This window comes from Cyprinodon tularosa, unplaced genomic scaffold (genome assembly GCF_016077235.1).
Source record: "Cyprinodon tularosa strain WSP-4 unplaced genomic scaffold, ASM1607723v1 ctg103, whole genome shotgun sequence".
Taxonomy (NCBI): domain Eukaryota; kingdom Metazoa; phylum Chordata; class Actinopteri; order Cyprinodontiformes; family Cyprinodontidae; genus Cyprinodon; species Cyprinodon tularosa.
The window spans coordinates 361,083-382,596 of record NW_024037816.1 but is presented as its reverse complement, the minus strand read 5'-3'; the positions used below and the strand labels follow the sequence as shown (position 1 = coordinate 382,596).

The 21,514-nt window shown below is 39.2% G+C and overlaps 1 protein-coding gene across 2 annotated transcripts; it reads left to right on the top strand.

Annotated features, from left to right (window-relative positions):
• The first annotated feature begins 1,001 nt into the window (after positions 1–1,001).
• Positions 1,002–17,335, top strand: LOC119780639 (uncharacterized protein KIAA0895-like). Of its 2 annotated transcripts, none has more exons than XM_038280750.1 (7): positions 1,002–1,119; positions 5,770–6,484; positions 6,560–6,703; positions 10,132–10,264; positions 12,082–12,387; positions 16,139–16,236; positions 16,927–17,335. In XM_038280750.1, the coding sequence occupies exons 2-7, from the start codon at positions 5,810–5,812 to the stop codon at positions 17,086–17,088; spliced, it is 1,518 nt and encodes a 505-aa protein (XP_038136678.1). In that variant the 5' UTR covers positions 1,002–1,119; positions 5,770–5,809; the 3' UTR covers positions 17,089–17,335. The 2 variants fall into 2 exon arrangements, with proteins under 2 accessions (XP_038136678.1, XP_038136674.1); XM_038280746.1 differs by lacking the exon at positions 1,002–1,119 and adding an exon at positions 4,673–4,892.
• Positions 17,336–21,514: the final 4,179 nt, after the last annotated feature.

Sequence of the window (21,514 nt, the reverse complement as noted above, 5' to 3'; positions counted from 1 at the left end):
TATAAATATTTAATTATATATAAATTGATGACACTTATACTTTAATTGGATCCTTGTCAAAGGGAGAATATATGTTTTTATTTGGACACCTAATGTCCAAATGTCTAATGGACCTATATGAACAATTTTCTTTATATGTATGCACAAAACTAAGAAAAAACGCTCCTGACTAAATTAGGAAATAAAACAATGTGATTGGCTGTAAGGAGGGCGGAAACAGAGGACACTGAGTTTATTGAGGAAAACCTGCTCCTGACCAGGTTAGCTCTAGGTTGAGCGAACTCTCTTTGTGCAACGGAAAACTCTGAGTTTCCCCGATTTCAGGTTTAAAAAACGTTGAGTTTTCAGTAAACCTGCTTTTGGAAATGAACACCTGATGTTGAAAAAAATAAAAAGCGATTATCTTTCTGCTTTACATTAAGAGGATTTAAAAAACAAGCTGTAAATTTAGGTTTACACTTCAGCCCATTTCTTCATCAGTAAACATAAACAGACTCATAAATGAGGAAACAGAGTAGAATAAAATATGATACAATAGCAAATAGCAAAGCAAATGAAAATTAAATCATACATGTACAGATAAGACAAAATATATATCTAATAGAAGAAAAAAATGATAAAATCAATTTTACAGCCATAAAACAATAACATACTCAGACATAAAAAAAACAACTCCCCAAAAGTTTTAAAAGCCAGAAAGAAAAGATCTACAACACTTTTGAAAGAGATTAGAAAAGGCCCTGTGGGGATGAATGCATTATTTACAACAACAGAGCATTCAGGACCAGAAACACAGACACAGTAGTAACGGTTTAAAAGTTCTCCTCCAGGCAGTCGAATGGCCTCCGGCTTCCTCTCAGCTTGCCTTCTAATTTCAGCCACTGCTGGGAGTGTCAGTGCTGACTGTAATTCCACCCATAGGCATCGCAGCTGGTTTACACTCTAGCAGCTTATGGGTGCTGCCTCACTGACGTCATCGCTGGGGATTACATTACCCCACGGACCTGTCGGTTACCAGGGAAGGACCTTCCAAGGACCCATCATGGAACCAGGGGAACTTTCAAACCACTTCTACTGTATGAGTCTTCGCCTGGTTGTTAGTACTGACAAGAGTAAAAGGTCAGTTAAACTAAGAGAACAAAGAGGCATGAAGGGCTGTGAAAGCTCAGACATATAGAGCAGGGTGAGGCCATTTAGGGACTTTATGCTTAAAATCCTCCTAATGCATCCTAGAATAAATAGACAGCAGGTGAATTGAGCCTAAATCCCAGCCTAAGCTGCTGCTAACAAACAAGTAAGAACGCAGCAGCATTGTTTCATCTGCAGATGTGCAGCAGTTTTTGCCACCGCCTGCAGAAAACAGATGAAAGGCTCGCTCACACCCTAATTTTACAATAATAGAGCCACGTGGTCACACAGCCATAGACATCTGTCTCCATGGGCTTTTTCTTTCGTTTTATGGGTAAGGAAAAGTTCTCCTTCAGCAGCAGGTGTGCTGCATGTGCTGCACTGAAACTGAAATCTCTGGCGTATTGTGTACTGTACACATCTGCTCTCTCTTATTTGTACAGCTTTCAGACAGTGAATGAGCAGCAGCTTAACAGTGAAATTAACATTTCCATTTCATAAAGTGCAGCAGTGATCAAATGGAAACAGTATGGGAGAAAAAAACATGGTGCAAAAACGCATTGATACGGAAGTTCAGAGTATTATTGAAAGGACACCATTCAAAAAGTCAACTAATTCATTTAGATAAATAAAGGCTTTGCTATTATATTATTTTTAGGGAATAGAGGCATTTCCTTCAAATATTCCAAAAATCCAAACTTGTTCAATCTTTGTAATTATTCTGTTGTCTTGAACTTTCAAGACAAACATGCTAACTGAGGCCTGTAGGATCCCAGATGCAGCGCCTGAGTTCTTTGAACTGCTCTAAGAATAAGATAGTCTAGTTGACATGCATATCCAATCAGAGGAGGGTTTTTATCACAGATATTTTACTTGTAAACAATTTCTCCCTCGATTTGTAAGCTGTGCTATGACCCTTCCAGAAAAACAGAGGTGGGTACATCTGCAGACTGTATGTGGGAGTTGTAAAGGTTTAGATATTTTTTCTAAACAAAAATGTACTTGTTTGTTCTCTTGGCCTTTTTTTTCCTTCCGTTTCTTTAATTTTGCCCCTTTTTACTTATCTAGCTTGTACAAAGAGCCTTATAAATAGTAGGTATATTTGTTGGTTAGGTGTGTGGCTCAGTAGCCATGGGATGGGAATAATCACAAAGAAAGAGAATGAGTGTTCCTGTAGGAGCCATAAATGAAAAGATGCGTTAATGTTCGCTTGTCTGAGTTTATAGCTGTTATGGTTTTGTCTTTATTTGTTGGTTTGGTTGTTTCTTTGTAGGGGAATGGTTCAATTAGATTTGGGAGGAATTTTGTAATTGGTCATATTACTCACCAGTGGGAGTGTCACTGGTAGATATTGTTTGAGTGGGCCACTGTATTTTTTGATGACCGCAAGACGAATCGCTGTAATCTACGTTTGACAAGTTATATTTTGGATACATTGTTTATACCTTTGATGTGAATTAAGTTCACATAAGCACCATATTGACCTCAGCAGATTCCTTTTTTGAACGTTCGCATCAGACAATTTACTATCCGACCTCAGCTTCTTAGCAGCTTTTTTTCTTTCCTTACGGAAATTTGGTTAACATAATAATACGTCATTTCAGGGTCATTGAGGTTTTTACATTATAACAAAAATTATAACTAAATGCTCATAAATATTTTCAAATATTTTTTTCAATCACATCATTCTAATGATAATGATTACACCTGATGTCAGGGGTTGCATTATCCAAATATTTTACATGTTTTACAGTTTTTTTTCTTGGTTTTTGGCTGAATAATGAGCTGCTTCAACCAGTTGTCCCGCTGCTCAGTCCTTGCCTGATCAGGGAACCATTCATCTTGCCTTATGACATATGACTTATAATCACCCCGTTGGCTAAAATTTTCCTAGAATTTAAAACTCTGGCTAAAGTCCACTAGTTATTCCAGTCTCTAGTGCGGCAGCAGAGCAGGGATAACCTTTAGATTAACATAATAACAGTGACCAGAATTCGTCTGTCCAAGGCAACACATTGTGAGAATAGCCTTTATGTGAATCCAACTTGACATTTAATTATGCACAGTTGGGTTTTCAATTCCTGTTAATGCAGAGCAGGAGGAAGCTGTGAGACTATGGCTCCTTCTGAATACCTCAAATAATAGCTTCTGCCTCCTCTTACTGGCTCCCATCCTTTTATCTTTTATGAGATCAACAGTAAGAACAATATCCAGGGTGGGAATACAGCTCTAGAATGCTATGCTCTATCCAGACAGCCTTTAGACATCAGTATGCCACCAACACCGAATAAAAATGGTGAAATGGGACTAAAGCATGCTGGGAAATAACTACCAAAAACAAAAGTGACAGAAATGTAACGAACGGCTGAAAGTCTCCATTATAAAACTGAGATCATACGTAGGCGTGAACATTTTCATAAGTCACATAGAGTATATGTCATGAAATAAAATATTTTTGTTAATACACTCATAGATCCTTTCATGCGAAGGATTGTGGACAGCAGTATAGCTCCTAGCAGTGCATTGGAATGTTAGGATGTCCGATTCTCCCTGAACTGGTGATAGGAAGCAAACTACTTCTTCTTCTTCCTAATTCCTTCCTTACAGTCACCACTCTTCAAAAAGTACTTATCACTGCGACTGATAATGTGCTTCTGCTTTGCTTGAGTGTCTAATTTGCATTATTCAGAAGAAGCCTATGCTTCAGGTTACAGAAGGTAATTTTTTTGTTGTTGTTTTGTTTGTTTTTTTTAGTTCAATTGTTTCATTTTGTTATACATATATTTATATTGGTACTGGATCCACAGTCAGCATTTTTTTTTTTTTTGTCATTACAAGGAAAAAGCTACACATATTTATCTGGTTGAATTGGAAATTCTGTTCAGCCTGTTTGCTCTGCATGGTGATTTGATGCATGTAGAGATATATTATTAATATAATAAAAAATAAAGTGATGGGATGACAGATTTTTTTTCTCTCTTGTCTGTCTCTAAATCTGTCTGATATAAAAACTTTTTATTTTAATTGTCTGGATTTTACTACCTCAATGCCCCCACCCCAACCTAAAACAAATAGAAACATCAAAGATCTTCTTACTTTGTTCACACTTTGAAATTCTTCTTCTATGTTATTAAGTCTTTGTTGCGCTAAATAAGTAATTATAGATTCTGATAAGATATGTTTTTTTTGTTGTTTTTTTGTTTGTTTTTTTTTTACTATTTTTCAAGGCTGCACTTTTGAAAAGATGAAACTGTCTAGAGAGCGGTTCCAAACGAAATTTCTTTTTGTTTTACCCTTGTGTAAACTAAATGACAGATAAAATGTCTAAGTCTAATTTTTGCTTGAAGCATGATACAAAAAAAATGAAATTTGAAGAAGGGTTTAATTTCATTCTATTACAACTGTATTCTTTATGATTCTTATCTTGCGGTAAATTAAGTTAATAACTGCTGAACAACACAATAATTCAACCAATTTAGTGCGGTCCGTCCCTCATCTGTTGTTGGACGTAGTGACGTAGCTGGGTGACGTAGCGCAGGGCGTGCCGCGTCATATCTTCCAACACATCCGCCGCTCGGTGGCCGGCTCCCAGCCGCCTCAGGCCCCGCTCCTCCCTAATCCGTTATCCGCTAATCACCATCACCGTCCCCCGGTGGAAACAAACGCGGCTCCGCTTCGGCTGCGAGCGGAAGGAGCCGCTAAAACCTTCCCATCCTCACCAGGAGAACCGGGACTTTCTTCTTCTTTTTTTTAATTATAGCTTGGTGAGTGTTTTTAGCGACTTCAAGTGCGGTTTATTGAGTTTAAAAGGTCCCATACAGGAAATAATGTAAACGCTGAACTGAGTTGGTTTTGTTTCTCAGCTTCAGCTTGATGTTTTTTTGTATCCATCAATTCAAAGAGCTTTTTACCAACAGTTAGTTTCTACCATGGGATGGAAATGCAGAGATTTATTTCCTTTTGGGATAGTTTCTATCCGGATATCCTGGATTTATCCACCAACAAATGACTGACATGCTATCCAAAATCACCCTGTTTAAATGCATCTGTCCATTTCGCTCCTTCTATTCACCCAGAAACATTGAAAAGTTCTTAAATCACAGCTATTCATTAATCCATTCATTTATTCATTCATACCCATTGAAGGTGCTATATTGTTGGTAGAGCCACAAACTTCAGTGTTTTACTTTGGTTTTATATAATAGGTCAGACTAGATAGTGAGAATCTGTAGACACCATTTTTATTTTAATTCAGTTTCTCAGTTAGATTTAGGTCTTTACTTTGACTAGGCCATTCTAACAGATTAAACCATTCCATTGTAACTTTTTTTTTTTTTTTTTTTTTTTTGCTGTGAGGAACTTCCACCTCATTCTGAACTTTTCTGCAGCATCCAAGCAAGTCATATTCCAGGATTGACCTGTATTTAACTCCAGTAATTTTTACATCAACTTTGAGAACAACAAAAAAGGAAACCCAGTCATAATGCTTCCAGACACAAAAATAATTTGTTTGCAGGCCACCTGTAATTCATTTGTACTGTTAATTGCCATTATTCCCAAAACAACTTTAAATGTGAAGACAAACAATGTTGAACGGGTAACAAAAGTCATTAGTGATGTTTGTACTGTTTCTTTAAACAGGTTTAGATGAGGTGAAGCCTGAGGCGCGGCAGCTGTGGTGATGGTGTTGGACTCAGGTGAAGTCTTCATGGATCAGGTCGATGGTGAAAACACCAGGGATAGTTTGGAGCGAGATGTCCGTCCAGATCCCACAAAAACTGACAGACCTCAAGCCAAACGGAGCAGTGCCACCAAGAGGGAGAAGGTGTCGCAGAACGGGATGCCTAGCCTGACGGGTGGGGGGCAGGGGGTGGAGAGGAGAGCCAGGGCACCGCTCCATCGCCCCCTCAGTATGGAGGTGACACCGCAGCGTCTGAGAGGGTCCCAGGAAGTGGCTGACCGGAGGGTCCAGCAGCCCCCCTGGCGCAGTGGCTCAGCCGCTCCCTCGCCGCCGACGCGCAGCCTTACAAGCCCAAGCCTTAAAGCGGGCGGTTGGATGCGGCGCAGTGAAAGCACCTGCTCTGTCAACTACCCCTTGGGTCTGCGGGCCGGCAGGGGGCAGATGCGACCCGCTACCTCCCTGCCTCACATAGCTAAAGGATCTGTGGGGTCTGCGCTTAGCTCGCCAGCCCGTCCTTGTCTGCTAGTCGCCCTGAGACCTCTGAACCTGGAGCAGGAGAAACAGACGTTTTTCCAGTCCGACTACAAGTACGAGCCTCAGTTTGAGTACGCCCAACCAGAGCCAAGGAGCGTGCTGGACAAATACAGAGAGGGTTCAGGCCTCTTCCTGGAGCAGGTGGGTAAAGATCTCACCTTTAATCCCTGCCTTAGAGTCCAGGTGATGATTGTGTTTGTCTCTGATTGTCCACAGGCGGTGGGAATCATGGAGTGCGTCCTGAGGAAGTTTGGCACTTATGAGAACTTTGAGGAGGTGACAGGTGGCAACGTTCTGCCGAAGAGCCAGGTCTGGGCTGCGGTACGCAAATACCTGCAAAAGGAGGGCTGTGTTGGGGAGGTGAGTTCAGCTAGATGACGCTAAATCTGGAGGATGTTTTAAAAATCTGCCTGCTTTTTTTATTGTCTGCTTTAAATCTTCCTGTTCAGACTTTTTTATATTCTTTAATTGTTATTAATTAGCATTGTGCAATTTTAACAGACTGTTATGAATATATTAAATGAGTAGAACTTCCAGTTATACTCATTTTTTTTTCTACTCAGTTCTAGATAATTAATAGGTCATTCAAATAGGGTAAAACCAAGTAATGATTATTATTTAAATAACTGTAACTGTAAATTCCTTATTCACCAGGGTTCTTAATCTTTTACATAAAGGTTGGACTGGAGCAGCTGTTAAAATCCAGTTGCCTTCATCAATTCAGTAAACTATGGCTATCAGCGGAGTTAATAATCACCAACCAAAGCAATTTGTCTCTATTAATTTGGACGTTACTGAAAAAAGAGTGAATCTGGTCCGAGTGATAAATTGTTCACTGCATGAATTAACCACAAAAGACCGCTGGTTAAAACAATGGTAACTTTATCAGCTAATAATCAAACTCAATTTGATTGTTTCCAACAACTACGCAAATACTAAACACCATTGAAAATAAGCATAAGTAAAGTAAATAAAGCAAATAAAAAGGGGAAATGGTTTTAAGAGTCTGTTCAAAAGTCTCTGAGGAATAATTAAGTTTTAAGTCTAAAAGCATTCAAGGTTTCCTTTAACGTAGCTGCAGATAAATGTGAATAACCCTGACGCAGATATTTAAAATGCAATCAAACAGTGAAAAATCAAAAATGACTCAGGAATACATTAAAGGTATAGTAGAGAATTTTCTTTTTCCCAGTGGATCATTAAATAAGTTGTCCTCCTAATTGTCAATCATTCTGGTAATATGTTTACATAAGGTCGTCCTACGTGCTCGTCCCCATTTTCACTTACTGGTTTTAGAAAGTAAGCTTGTATGAGCGATGCAAACAGCAACTTTTAAACAGAGAGTACATGAGGAGAAATGGGCAGGTGCATGCCCTCGCACGTGTAATAGGCCTTCCACAATATGGGTTAGTTCAGCCGGCCCCTGGCGGTCCAGTGTCCGGGGCTGAGCAAAAGGTTGGAGGACTCATAAAATGGCTGTTACCATGAAGTAGCTTGGAGCTAACAATGCAAGCCAGTCCAACCGTAGAGCTTAACTCTTCAAACAAAGGGAAACAGAGAATTAAGTGGCCAGTAAAGGTCAGAACACACCGAATTAGATTTTGCGACCGATCTAAGAGAAAATCGTGTTTGACGAGGGGGTGGCGTTTAGCGCTCTTTGATGGCGTTTAGCTCTGACTGAGATGGAACCCAGGTCTATTTTAGTTGGACTACGCAGCAATTCAGGGGCAATTTAATGGGTCTAATGTGAAGTGCACGGGTCAACAGTCAGTTTTGGAGTCAAGCTGGACAGAGAAAAAAAAAAGAAACATAAAACAAAAAAATTATACGTTACCCATGATAGGAGATCCGGAGGATAGAAAACGGATAAAGTAGTAATCCAATTTGAACATCGCAAAAAAAACTGTGTTCAATCTGGTTTGAAACACAGGAAAAACAAGACACTACATTCAGCTCCCTGTGAATCATAGACAGGATGCAGTCTGATTCAGCAGCAAAACATAGACTCTTCTCTGAAGGGGATTTGGTGGCTACGATGTAACCTCAGCTGAAAACCACAGTGTGTCTCCCCCATCAAGGCCCAAGAGCCACAGGCAAGAGTTTGTGGTGTTGGAGGCGGCTGCTTTAGCAAACTCTGTCGCAACTGTGTCACACAGGCGGGGAATCGCTCTCGCAAACGTCATTTACTTTTGATCCTTAACATTACAAATATTAAAATAAGGGATGATGGAACAAAATCCGTTACAGTTTCTGAACATAAATAAATCCTGACCAGCCCACATATGGTCAAATATTAAAACTACTTGGTAAGGAAATAAAAAGCATTTTAAATTTATAGTTGCAATATGTCTTGGTGCTAATTTAATGCCAAAGTATTTATTTAAACCATCCATTTTCTTACACGCTTGTGCTGGTGCCTATCTCCAGCTGTCAATGAGCGAGAGGTCGCCAGTCCATCACAGGGCAACACAGAGACACACAGGACAAACAACCATTCACGCACACACTCACACCTAAGGACAATTTAGAGAAGCCAATCAACCTAACAGTCATGTTTTTGGACTGTGGGAGGAAGCCAGAGTACCTGGAGAGAACCCACGCATGCTCAGGGAGAACATGCAAACTCCATGCAGAAAGAACCCGGGCCGGGAATCAAACCCATAATCTTCTTGCTGCAAGGCGGCAGTGCTACCCACTGCGACACTGCGCAGCCCCTTATTTAAACCAGAAATCTGTAAAGATATAAATTTGTTCTATGTTCCCTGATGTTCACAGTCTTAATCCTGCTACAGTAACGCCAGATATTCCTTAACAATCAGGGAAGCTTTTCTATTTTTTTTTCCTTCTGTTTATTCAATATGTTCCAGCTTTAGAAACTGTGTTTTACTGTAAGGTTTATGTTGTAAGTCTAGCAAAATCCAGATTATGCCATTACCACTACAAAGCGTGGCTGCGTGACACAAGGTGTCCCTTAATGAGCTAATCGTTTCATCCTGGTCTAGGATGAGTCCAGGAATGAGTCAGTCTCTGCTCTGTTCAGTTACAACCACAAACAACACCAAGTAGAACATGAACTACAGAAATGGATCCTTATCACAATTTCTATCAAATGGAAATGAGAGGATTTTCATCTCTCTGTGTTCATGCCTCCATATAGTAAAACTGTAGAACCACTTTTAATGCATAAGTATCACCTAAAAGTGACAGAGCCCTTAAACAGCTCATTTTAAAAGGAGCTCAAAATAGACAACTGAGAGGGTGAAATCCTATTGTCTGAGAGTAATATTGTGCAAAAGATTAATGAACATGTTAAAAAATGTACAATAGGGCATGTTAAAATGACTGGAAAGTGCTTTTCTGTGCTTTTCTTTGAATGAAATCCTAATCAAACCGAGCTGAGGTAAGTTTGTGGATGCAAGCTGACAAAAACTCAAACATGTTCTAACCTCGCTGCACTTGCCACTGCACCCTCTTAGCTTTCTTAAACCGCTCCATTAATCCAAGCTCTCTGAAACAGGATATTTGGACATTTCTCTGAAAGCCTTTTATTTGTTTGCATGGTTAAATCCAGGTCATGTGTAAATCCTTTGGTGTTGAGTTTAAAAGGATATAAATGTGCTTTCTGTGTAATATGCCTCCATTGAGGTACAGCCTCTCATTTATCTGAGGTGTTTGAGTTAAAGTCTGATCCAATAACGTGGAGCAGTCTGTAACCCAAGCCTGTGTAGCATCTTGCAGAGCTGGATTAGCTGCTGCAGGTGTGTATAGCTCTCTGTCTGTGTTTTCAGGTGGTGGTGCGTCTCTCTGACGAGCTGCTGTCTCAGGCAGTCATGGTGGTGGAGAGCTGCCGTCCCACTCTGACCATTAACCTGGCCGGGGCTCGTCAGCACTGGCTGGAGGGGATGCTGAGGCATGAGATCGGTGAGCTGCAGCTTCCACAGATACCAGACCATAGCTGTCATGACTGATCTGGCCACACAGCTGAAGGGTCCAAACCAGAGGCTCTGAATCATTGTTAATCACTGCAGATATGGAAACTACATACAGAGAGAGAAGTGAGCCCAAACTGGTTCCAGGATACTGATGTATCACTTTAAAGCAGCTCAGCAGTTTTCTAAGGAACCATTAATTCATATGAAAGTTGATAGCTTTGAAAATAAATCAGAACCTGTAGGAATAAACAGCAGCCTGTCCAGTTTTCCCCTGTGTGTTGAGAAGTTCAGGAAATGAAGAAAACAAGGAGATCAGGTCAGAAAACAAAGGGAGGAAAGGAAAGCGGGGGCCATTAAAGTCGGGGCGCTCGTCCAATCATAATAAGGAACATTTTTGGCCTTAAAAATATCTGGAGATTTACCTTAAAATATTTTTTTGTTCTTTAAAAAGTGTCCTTCAGAGGCGTCTGTAATGTGGCATTTATTCCCATAATCCTCCTGTATATATTCAAACTGTCTTTTTAGGGGGGGAGAACATCTGATCTATTTTTTTATTTTTTATTTTTTTATTAAAACAATAGCATAACTAATATAAAGAAAATTAACAGAAGGTTTCTATTCATTCCAAAAAGAAAACAAGAAATATACCAACCGTCTTTGAAACAATGAACTTGGCAGCCAGTTATGGTTGAATGATCCAGATGGTGGAAGTTCTGTTTGGCTCCACCGGGAGGAAGGAAAGGGTAGAGGTCAGGGAAGTGAGGTAGGGAGAAGGCAAGAACTGCAGTTGGCCGATTACTTGTAATGCAGGATTTCTATTTACTTTGGGTTCAGTAATGTATTTTTAATTGCACTGAGGATTTATCCTTATATTTTAAACTAGAAATCTAGCTTGTTTGATAGCATCTGTTTCTGTACAAACTGATTTAATAAAATAATTCCTGTTAAAAGCTGATATTTTTTCAAAAGTTGCCATACAGCAAATATGCAGTTCCTTTGACCTTCATTGGACAGTTACAGTTTACAGATTGCAGTTAAACGAGTAAAAAAAAAAATGCTGCTCTATTTTGTTGACATTTATGGATGTGCAAAAACCTCTTTGCAGGTCTGCATTAAAGCTTATAAATATGTTTCATTAGAAATCAAATTTACATAAATGATTTCTCTGTAACTCAAAAAAGACTGAAGGCTCTCTAACTTATAAAAAGGCTAAGATAACAAACCACCCTGATGCGCCATGTTTTATCTGTCTTTGAGTTTTGAACCCTGCCTCGTTTGCATTTTGTGATCCTTTGGTATTGTTGTGTTGCTGTAAGGCAGAACTGTTTGAAAGGAAAAAAGGCAAGGAGGCAAGGATGGAACTGAGGCAGGAAAAGTAAAATAAGAGATACAGAGAACTGAACAAGGGTGGCAGAAGAAGATAACATGAGAGGGAAAGAGAAGGAAAATAAATTAATGAAAAGGTGAGGAATGAAGGATGAAAGGAAGGGACAGAGGAAAGGAGAATCAGAAATACTTTAAACAGAAGTTGGATGAAAAGGAAAGAAATGTAAGGGAGGGAAAGAAAATGAAGGGAAAGAAGTGAAGGTAGAAGGGGTTTGGAAAGAGGGGAGATACTGGAAGAACTATGAAGGGGAGAAAAGGAGGGTTTAGAAAAGAAAGAATAGAGTGGGTCAGTGGAGGAATCAAAGGGGAAGGATGGAAAGAGGTGAAGTAATATAGTGTTTTTTAGTTTTTTGTACATTTAAAGCATAATTTTTAGGATCTGTGGGAAATTAGCTGCAGCATCTCCCTGCTTCTCCTCAGGCACACATTACCTGCGAGGAGTGAACAACAACCTGCAGCCGTGGGCCTCCTCCGAAGGCAGGAAGCAGTTCGGTCTGAAACCGGTTAACCCCACAGAGGAGGGCCTGGCCAGCCTGCACAGCGTTCTGCTAAGGAAGCAGCCGTACCTGTGGCGAGCGGCGTTGCTCTACTACACAGTGTACCATGCCTCCAGTATGAGCTTTAGCCAGCTCTTCAGCCACATATCACGCTTTGTCCAAAACCCGGACGTCCGCTGGGAGTACTGTCTACGAGCCAAGAGGGGACAGACGGACACCTCTCAGCCTGGTGAGCACACTTCGGTTTATATTTCTGCCCTTATTGGATCAATTATTAACTGTCCATGAAGAGATTATTATTAGTATTATCATTATTATTATGATTATTATTATGTCTTTAGCTGCTAAAAGATGCTTTATTAGTAAACTTGTTTGCAGCTTTATCGACTCATCAAGACATGCGTTTTGATTTTATAGAGATAGACCTCCCTTAAAGTGCTTGTGACGTCCTTTCCTCATAGCAAATACAGTTACTCATACTGTTGAAATAAATGCTACACAGCTGAAATACTTCAGTCACTATCAGAAAGGGAGACAAACCATCAGTCATTGGATAGCAGAGCAGACGTTTAGGGCGCAGCTTTGTAAGCGTTGGAGCCGTATCAGAGCAGCGTGGAGGAGCAGCACATGTAACAGATGATTTTTAAGACTTTTAGGAAACACTACTTGATTTGTAATTTTTTTTCAACCTTTCAGTGATGCATTTATTTCAGCATGCCATATGCTTTGAAGTTTCATCATTCTAATGTGTTTTTATTAATTTAGTTTTATAATAAAATGCATGAAAGTGGAGTTTTATCCTTAAAATAAAAATCTTAATTCTTAAGCAGGTATATCTACTTGCTATGTTCAGAAAATATAAAAGCATGAATCAGCTAAACTATTTTAGACATTAGTATAATGCAGACCATGAGCAGAACTGGTTTCCTGTTGTTTATTAGAAATAAAATGAACATGACTGGCCTTTGGAACTGATCTCTTATTCTGATTATAGTTATTTCAGATTTCTATTATTAACAAGAAGCACTGGAATGCTTTATCTGTCTTGAGACAGAAATGGCTGGAGAAGTTTTGTCAGAAGGCTTGATATTTTACCAGTCCTCAGATCACAACAGGCTGTGCTTGCTCAGACCAGTCCAGCTGGCTCTGCTCGGTTTTACAGCTCCGTTCAAGCAGTGCTAATTCTCTTCACTCCAAATGAAAAACTGTAAACTGATGTCAAGTGTCACAATATTACTGCAACCAAGCACAAATGTGTTTTTTTTACCAAATTAAGTTTGTTTTTGAGCAACCTACTGTCTACTTTAACTGTTCATAAATTACGCTGGTACAATGCATGTGCCCTGACGTTGTCTATTTTGGGTCAAAAGTTTATTTTATTCTGTCTTTATTCTGTAACAATGTCTTGGTTTGGTATATTAATATTCTTCAAATTATTATTTTTTGATGGAAAAGTGTGCCATAGTCACTTTACGATGACAGACTAGTGCCAAAATGTTTTACATAAAGCAACCTTTATAAAATTTGTTTTTGTAGCTAGCATAAAATCCAAAAGCATCAGCAAATGCATATTTACACTATAAAATGTTCAATTGCATGTTTATATATGCAGCTTTCTTTTTAAAGACTGCTTATAATTGTGTTTATAAAGTCTGCTCATAGCTGTGTTTATAAAGTCTCCTTGCAGCTGTGATTATAAAGTTTGCTCATAGCTGTGTTTATAAAGTGTGTTTATAATGTCTACTTGCAGCTGTGTTTATAACTTCTTCTTGCAGCTGTTTATAACTTATGCTTGTAGCTATGTTTAAAAATATTAGAATAGAATTCAACTTTATTTTCATTCCACTGTCACCAGTACAGAGCAACGAAATTAGTTCTGTGCATTTAACCCATCCCCTTTGGGAGCAGTGGGCTGCCATTATGCTGCGCCCGGGGAGCAATGTGAGGGGATTGAACTCACAACCTCAGGATTCAAAGCCCTATGCCCTAACCACTAGGCCGCCACACCCCATTATAGCACTGACTCCTTTCAGGTTAGGACACCTTACTCATAAGCTTAATTTCAGTAACAAGACTATTAAAAGTGAGAAAATATAAAGGGAAAACACACAAGTACATTGCAGTGGCACAGTAGGAGAGATTAAAATAATAAAACCGATAATTAACTAAAGCAATAAAAATGAAATGGTGATTAAAATGATAATACAGGGAAATTAAACTGAACTGCAAACTAAACCTACTAATGTTTAAATGGCGCATTCAAAGGGACTGAAAAAAGTAACTTGTTTCAAATATCCCTTGGTTCCACTGGAAGTGAAAAGAAAATCAAAAAGCAAAAGAAAAAAAAACAAACTATTTGAATATGGACCTCGTAGGACTGTAGCCATTACCTAGAGGAACTGGAAAAAACATACATCATAGGACACTACCTTGCACCAGCGTAGCAACTCTGCTCGTTTAGACACGGGTCACATCAAGGTTGCATCATCGCACTATAGTAGTAAACATTCAGGCTTTAAATAGAACAATAAATCAGTACAGTGTTTGTTTTGCCAGTACTACCAGCATCTGTGTGCTCTCTTTTTCTAGTCAACCTACTCTGTTTTCTTTGGCTCTATCGTGGGTGATATCAAATATATACTTTTAATTAAATGTTCATATTTATTATGGTTGTCCATCAACTGTATGTACAGATTTTTTATTATTTTTTATTACCGTAAATAAAAGTCAAGAAAATGGGATCCAGTCTGCACATGTAGTCTGGATCTGTTTTATCAACGGACTTCCTGCCTGAATAATCTGCTCTGCACTGCAGTGGCGTGGAGTTAGAGCGGCAACCATAAAACAACCACCCGTTTGAGAGAAGCGGCCAGCGAGTATGTGAAGGACGCTGCAGAAATGCATTGCAGTGGACCTGGTGGAAACACTCAGACTATAGTTGCTGTAATTAGCTGCGACTGCCTGGTGGATCTGCACCGCATACATGCCGAGGATTTAGGATCTCACTGGTTACGGTTTTCTGGGAGTTTATTCCAGATTAGCGGACCAAAAAACTAAAAGCTGCTTTGCCGTGTTGGGTTCTGGTTTTAGGTATTAGACAGATTTATTTTATGTAGGTATGTAGAGTATTTACCCACAGGACCCAAGAGGTCTGGGTGGTTAATAGACTGACAACAAATCTGTAATGTATTTTACATTTGAAAAAAACTATATCTTGAACAATGCCGTTAAAGCTGCCTTGGCGCTTTTTTAATTTGTGGTTTATTTTGAGGGCTTATTTCAAAGGGTGGAGCTGCTCTGCTCTCTTGATTAATGATCAAAAACCTCTCTACAAATGTAGACACCTAGGTATGTGTGTATGTATGCATATTTGACGATGTTATAATTGCTTTCTTTGAATTGCTAATTAGATTTGCTAATCTGTCCAGATTAACAGCAACCAGACCTACAGGAGGACCAGCATGTTTTAAAAAGTCATTCATTAGGGTGTCATTTAGGGAAACACCCTGATTGCCTTTAATATCGACTCCTGTAAAATTGGTTAACATAGGTTTAAATGTGGCTCTTTTCATTATCATTTAGATTTATAAACTGTGAAGAGACTTTGTAGTTTATTGCTTTAGTCAGTAAATCTGCAATGAGCTGTCGGGGGATTTACAACATCAGAAAGTATTCATTTTTTTTGCCCCTATCTGTCAGTCCCTGCTGTAAACCTGAGCTATTTATATCATAAAAAAACAATACCAACAATTCTTGTCAGTGAGATGGGAGTTATTGTCTAAATTACAGATAAAATGTCTTAAGTTGGGCAAGCATGTGATGAGCTGTTAACATCCATAAAATATCAGCTTCTCTGTAGCCTGAAAGACAAATCTCAGGGTAAAATGGAGCCTGGGCTGTGTATTTATCTATCGGCAGGAAATGCATGTTTTACCATTGGATCATTGTTTTTTTTTTGTTTTTTTGTGTGTGTCCTTAAGGCTGCTTCAGTAAGGATCAGGTCTACCTGGATGGGATATTGCGGATTCTTAGGCATCGAAGGAATATCGACTTTAAGATGTTGACGTCCTTAGGAAAGGTGAGGGAACATCAGCTTTGATTGTCTCACAGCAGAGATCCTGGAGCTCTCAGAGGCGGAAGCTTATATTCCTATAATGGTCGGGTAGATGAACATATGAATGTAGCCCTAATGAAGCTTTTCACAGGACAGGTTTGTTATCTCTTTGTACAAAGTTCTACATGCTTTTTTTTATTTATGATGGCAACTTGTCCAACTTATCTGAAGCCTCAAAACCCTGCCTCCTGATACCACTTTTTATTAAATGATACTAGTGTTTACAACTGGTACAAGATGAAAGGAAAAATAAAGAAAATAGGACAGAGCTGATGTAACTCCACAGCTACTCATTTTGCAGTTATTCTCTTCTTTGCAAAAACTTGAAGGTATCTCGTTTTAAGCCCTGGGTAGCGCCTGTAGGCATCCAAAACGGCTTTGTTTCGTTCGACAAACATTTTACTAACATTTTTTATTTTTTTTTATCTTTTATTGTTGTTGGTATAAACACAAAAGGAAGGATTTTAGGTCAAGTGTTTGTCAGCTGAATAATCAACCAATCAATCTGCAAGGGCTTGTAATTTAGGCCACTCATAGAAAAGGACAGAAAATCTGTCCTTCAAAGCAAAGTGGGTTTGAAGGTTTATTTAATCCAGTATTGGTTTCCAAAGTGATTTTTCTAAATTTACAACCTGTCACCCTTTGGTTCTGCAGGTGTCTTTTGAAGACGTTGAGAGGCTCCGCCCTCATGCGGCGCTGAATCGAACCAGGATCCCGCACTTCATGCGTGATCAGGTGCGTTACCTGCAGCACCTGGACCACATTGTGGCAGTGAATGAGATAGACAATCCAACGCTGGAGCAGCTTCTTCCCTGATCAGGGTGTTGGTACAGACTTGTTTCATCTGGTGCCCTGATTCTTACTGAAATATCTGATCTTAATGACGCTTTATCTTAAAAATGTCACTGTCGCTTTTATAAAACTTGAATGATTTGAACACAAAAGGGAAGAACACACTGACACCTCTTTGTTTTCAATCTGATGCATGTTTGTGTTGCTTTTTCACACAGATCTGTGTACTTTAACTGCGCCCCCCCCCCCTATGAAAATACCTCAGTATAATCACTATCAGTATTATCACTATGTAACAACCAATTATATATGTATGCTCACATAATCATAGCTGGCACGCTTTATTTATGCAATTGTTTTACCTTTTTTTACTTTGCAACAACTTGAATGTCATTGGTGTTAGCTTTATATTTTATCTTAAAAACAATGTATCTATGCCTTAGATTTTTTTCCATTTAAAAAAAAAAGAGGACGCAACATTTAAAAACCATGGGGGGGCTTCGCAGTCACTGAGGCCAGGAATCTTAAAATTATGAAGGATTATCAAGTGCCACTGGACTCAGGCATTTAAATCCCCCCAGGGGTTTTATTTATCAGTGTTATTGTGAAGCTAATCAGCAGTGTTGTCTTAATGTGTCCTCAGTGGGCATTCAGTATGCTACTGTGATACGACCCGTCCCGGAGTTCCCCTGCTGCAACAGCCAGACTTTTGTTTGCCACACCGATGTAAAAGTTCAACATTTAGGATCTTTGCAGAGCTGCTTGGTTGTTGTTTTTTTTTAACCTCTTCTTGTTTTTAAGTAGAAGCCCTGGCAGAAGAAAATACTTTCAGTGAGGAAAATAAGTATTTTAAAACCCTGCTATTTTGCAAGTTTTCCAATCGTAGGTGCAAATCCACTGTGAGAGACATAATCTAAAAAAAAAAAATAATAATCACTAGCTGTGGCAGTGTGTGCGTGAATGGGTGAATGACTGAATGTAGTGTGATGCACTTTTGTCAAGTCTGTCTCTGGCAAAGTGCTTTGAAAAAGCGCTGTATCAGTACAGCCCATTTACTGAAAATTTTCCTGTAGTTTTTTTTTACCAGGTTTGCACATGCTACAGGGGGGATTTTGGCCCACTCCTGATCACTGATCTTCTCTAGACAAGTCAGGTTCCTGAGCTGTTGTTTAGAAACACGGAGTTTGAGCTCCCTCCAAAGATTCTCTATTGGGTTTAGGTCTGGAGACTGGCTAGGTCACACCAGAACCTTGATATGCTCCTCCCAGAGTGTTACAAGACCCAGCCTCGACCCATCTTCAATGCTCTAAGGGAAGGAGGTTGTTCCCCAAAATCTCCCAATACACGGCCCTGGTCATCCTCTCCTTAATGCAGTGCAGTTGCCCTGTCCAAGGTACAGAAAAACAGCAAAGCATGATGCTACCACCCCCATGCTTCACAGTGGAGATGGCGTTCTTGGGATGATACACGTCATTCTTCTTCCTCCAAACACGGTTACTGGAATTATGATTAAACAGTTCTATTTTAGTCTCATCTGACCACATGACTTTCTCCCATGACTCCTCTGGATCATCCAAATGGTCATTGGCAAACTTAAGACGGGCCTTGACATGTGCTGGTTTAAGCAGGGGAACCTTCCATGCCATGCATGATTTCAAACCATGACGTCTTAGTGTAATGCCAACAATAACCTTGGAAACGGTGGTCCCAGCTCTTTTCAGGTTATTGACCAGCTGCTCCCATGTAGTTCTGGGCTTTTTTTTTCACCCCTGTGAGGAAGATTGTCATATTTAGCTCCTTCCATTTTCTAATGATTGCTCCAACAGTGGATCTTTTTTCACCAAGCTGCTTGGTAATTTCCCAATAGCCCTTCCCAGCCTTTTGGAGGTTTACAATTTTGTCTTTGGACAGCTCTTTGGTCTTGGCCATGTTAGTAGTTGGATTCTCACTGATTGCATGGGGTGGCCAGGTGTCTTTATGCAGCTAACGACCTCAAACAGGTGCATTTAATTTAGGATAATAAATGGAGTGGAGGTGGACATTTTGAAGGCCGACTTAACAGGTCTGTGAGGGTCAGAATTCTAGCTGATAGGTGTTCAAATTCTTATTTGCAGCTGGATTATACAAATAAATATAAAAAAAAAATCATACATTGTGATTTCTGGATTCATTTTTAGATTATATCTCTCACAGTGTACATGCAACTACGATGACAATTTCAGACTTCTTCAAGATTTCTAAGTGGGAGAACTTGCAAAATAGCAGGGTGTCCAAAAAAGTATTTTCCTCACTGTAGCAGCGTTCTTTAAAAGTTATTTATAATAGTTCCAAAACTTTTCTTACAAAAAAAATGGCTACCCAAAACTAACATTAAAAGCACTCACTTTAAGGAGAAGGGTACTCACAACTGAAATGATCTGTCTTTTCACCAAGATGATAGTCTTCAGGTAGAAGTATTGATTTCCAGTTAAGATTGAAACCAGCATCGTTAATCTGCAGTGAATGAAGGAAGCTTAAAGTTTCACGCTATACTACACTATTGTTGTCAAAACCTTGTCCATAGATTTTAAGCCACGCCTCTTTCTGGCTTTGAAAAGCCTCTTTCAACTAATAATTCACATATGGTGGGCAGAAAGGAAAAGATTTATACCATCCACGATTCATTTTGCCCTGACTAAAATAAAATCTAAAAAAGGATATTCTATCAGATTCTGTTTTGTGGACAACGGTTTTCTCTTTATGATAGGTTGTCAGTATCTGTTGGTCCATATATGCTGACGTCCTCAATCCATGCATGGTACTTCAGATTCAGATTATGTTCAGATTACATGCTACTCTGAGACAGAAAGGTGGATTTCAAATCACCTGTTAATACAGATTTATCTTTTAAAATGTTCAAATTGGGTACATTAGAAATTTAAAATCATATCTGCTCTCAGCTGAGAATATAAGACCTCTATAATAGCAAAGAACTCCCAAATATTGAACCAATGTTTTTGTTTTAGGTGAAATGCCAAAGTGGTATTTTAAGTGTTTTTAGGGCTTTTTGTGAAACAGCTGGGCCCAGCTGCTCTTTGTAGCTCCTGATTCAGATGTTTTAGTTTTTAGGAGGAGGCCAGGTGCTGTTGGCGTGCCTTTGATGGGTGTAGAGCTCATCATCTGTAGCTATTAGTCTGTATGTTTGTAGGCTGCTTTCCACGTTGATGCTACAGATATCAGTCAGGGCATTCAGTTTGAGCCAAGCTTTCCGATCACATTGGTAGAACCGGGTCGAAGGCCTGGTTTTGAAATAAAGCCAGTCATCCAAAGGGGAGACTGATGCATTTTAAATACTCAGATTTGCTCTTTCAGATGCGATTGAAGTTTTCTCTGCTGTGTTTACAGTTTAAGTCACCTAAGCAGAAATATTTTAAATCTGAGCCCGATGTCTTCCTCAGGACTATGGCCCAGATTCTCCTAAACGAATGCATCAACCTGTATCGCACTAATGTTGCACAAGTGTTTTTATGTTTTGGAAGTACATATTGAATTTCCAGTGTTATTTATTAAACACACGCACTTATTGAACCCTTTGGTCTGTGATTTATTTAAGGGTATTAGATCACATAAATTATCATTTTTACCATTACCAAACTCTTCCATTTGGATAGTTTGTTTTGGATTGGTGGTTTCTGGTCACAACACACTGAGACATTAGCAAACTGATTAAAAAAAACAATTAAGTCTCCTTTGAACATAATGGAATGTTTATAGGGTGAATGTCAGACTGGGAAGACGTCTTGCTATCCACAAGTTGTTTCTAGTTTCCTCCCACTTATTTCCCTGCTCAGTGAATGTTAATGTGAAGGGTCATGATTTGGACAGTAATCTAAAATAAGTTGGTGTGATTAGAAAAAAAATATAAATTTAGCTCATCTTATACTTACAGTTGTGAGGGCTACACTTTAAGGAACTCACACAAAACAGGACTGGATGCCATTTAGATTGCTTTCATCAGGTAAAGTTTTAAGATGAAGATTTTACCTTCAGTTTATAGAGTACTGTGTCTTCACTATGTCTTCAACTTCTACACCAGAATGTGGGCTTTTTCTCTTACACTAAGAGTATGTAGACAAACAGAATCTATGTTATGCCTAAAAGGCCACAATACATAAAAACACATCTGGTCTTTTTACATCAAAATAGACACTGAAAAGCCAGTAGCAAACCAGTAAAAGGGTTTCCTAGAACTCAGAACCAACCAAACTTAATAGATTAGTAGGGAAATGTATTTACTACATGAACACCGCTTGGATAGTTTGACATTAAATGACCCGCTTTTACTCAGAGTTGAGCTTCTGACTTGAAGACAAGTTTTATTAGACAGCCAAAAATCTTCTGGGTCTTGATGTTTTATTTTAACATGGTGATGAAAACACTGAGGAGGGGGAAGAAAACACCAACACATGCC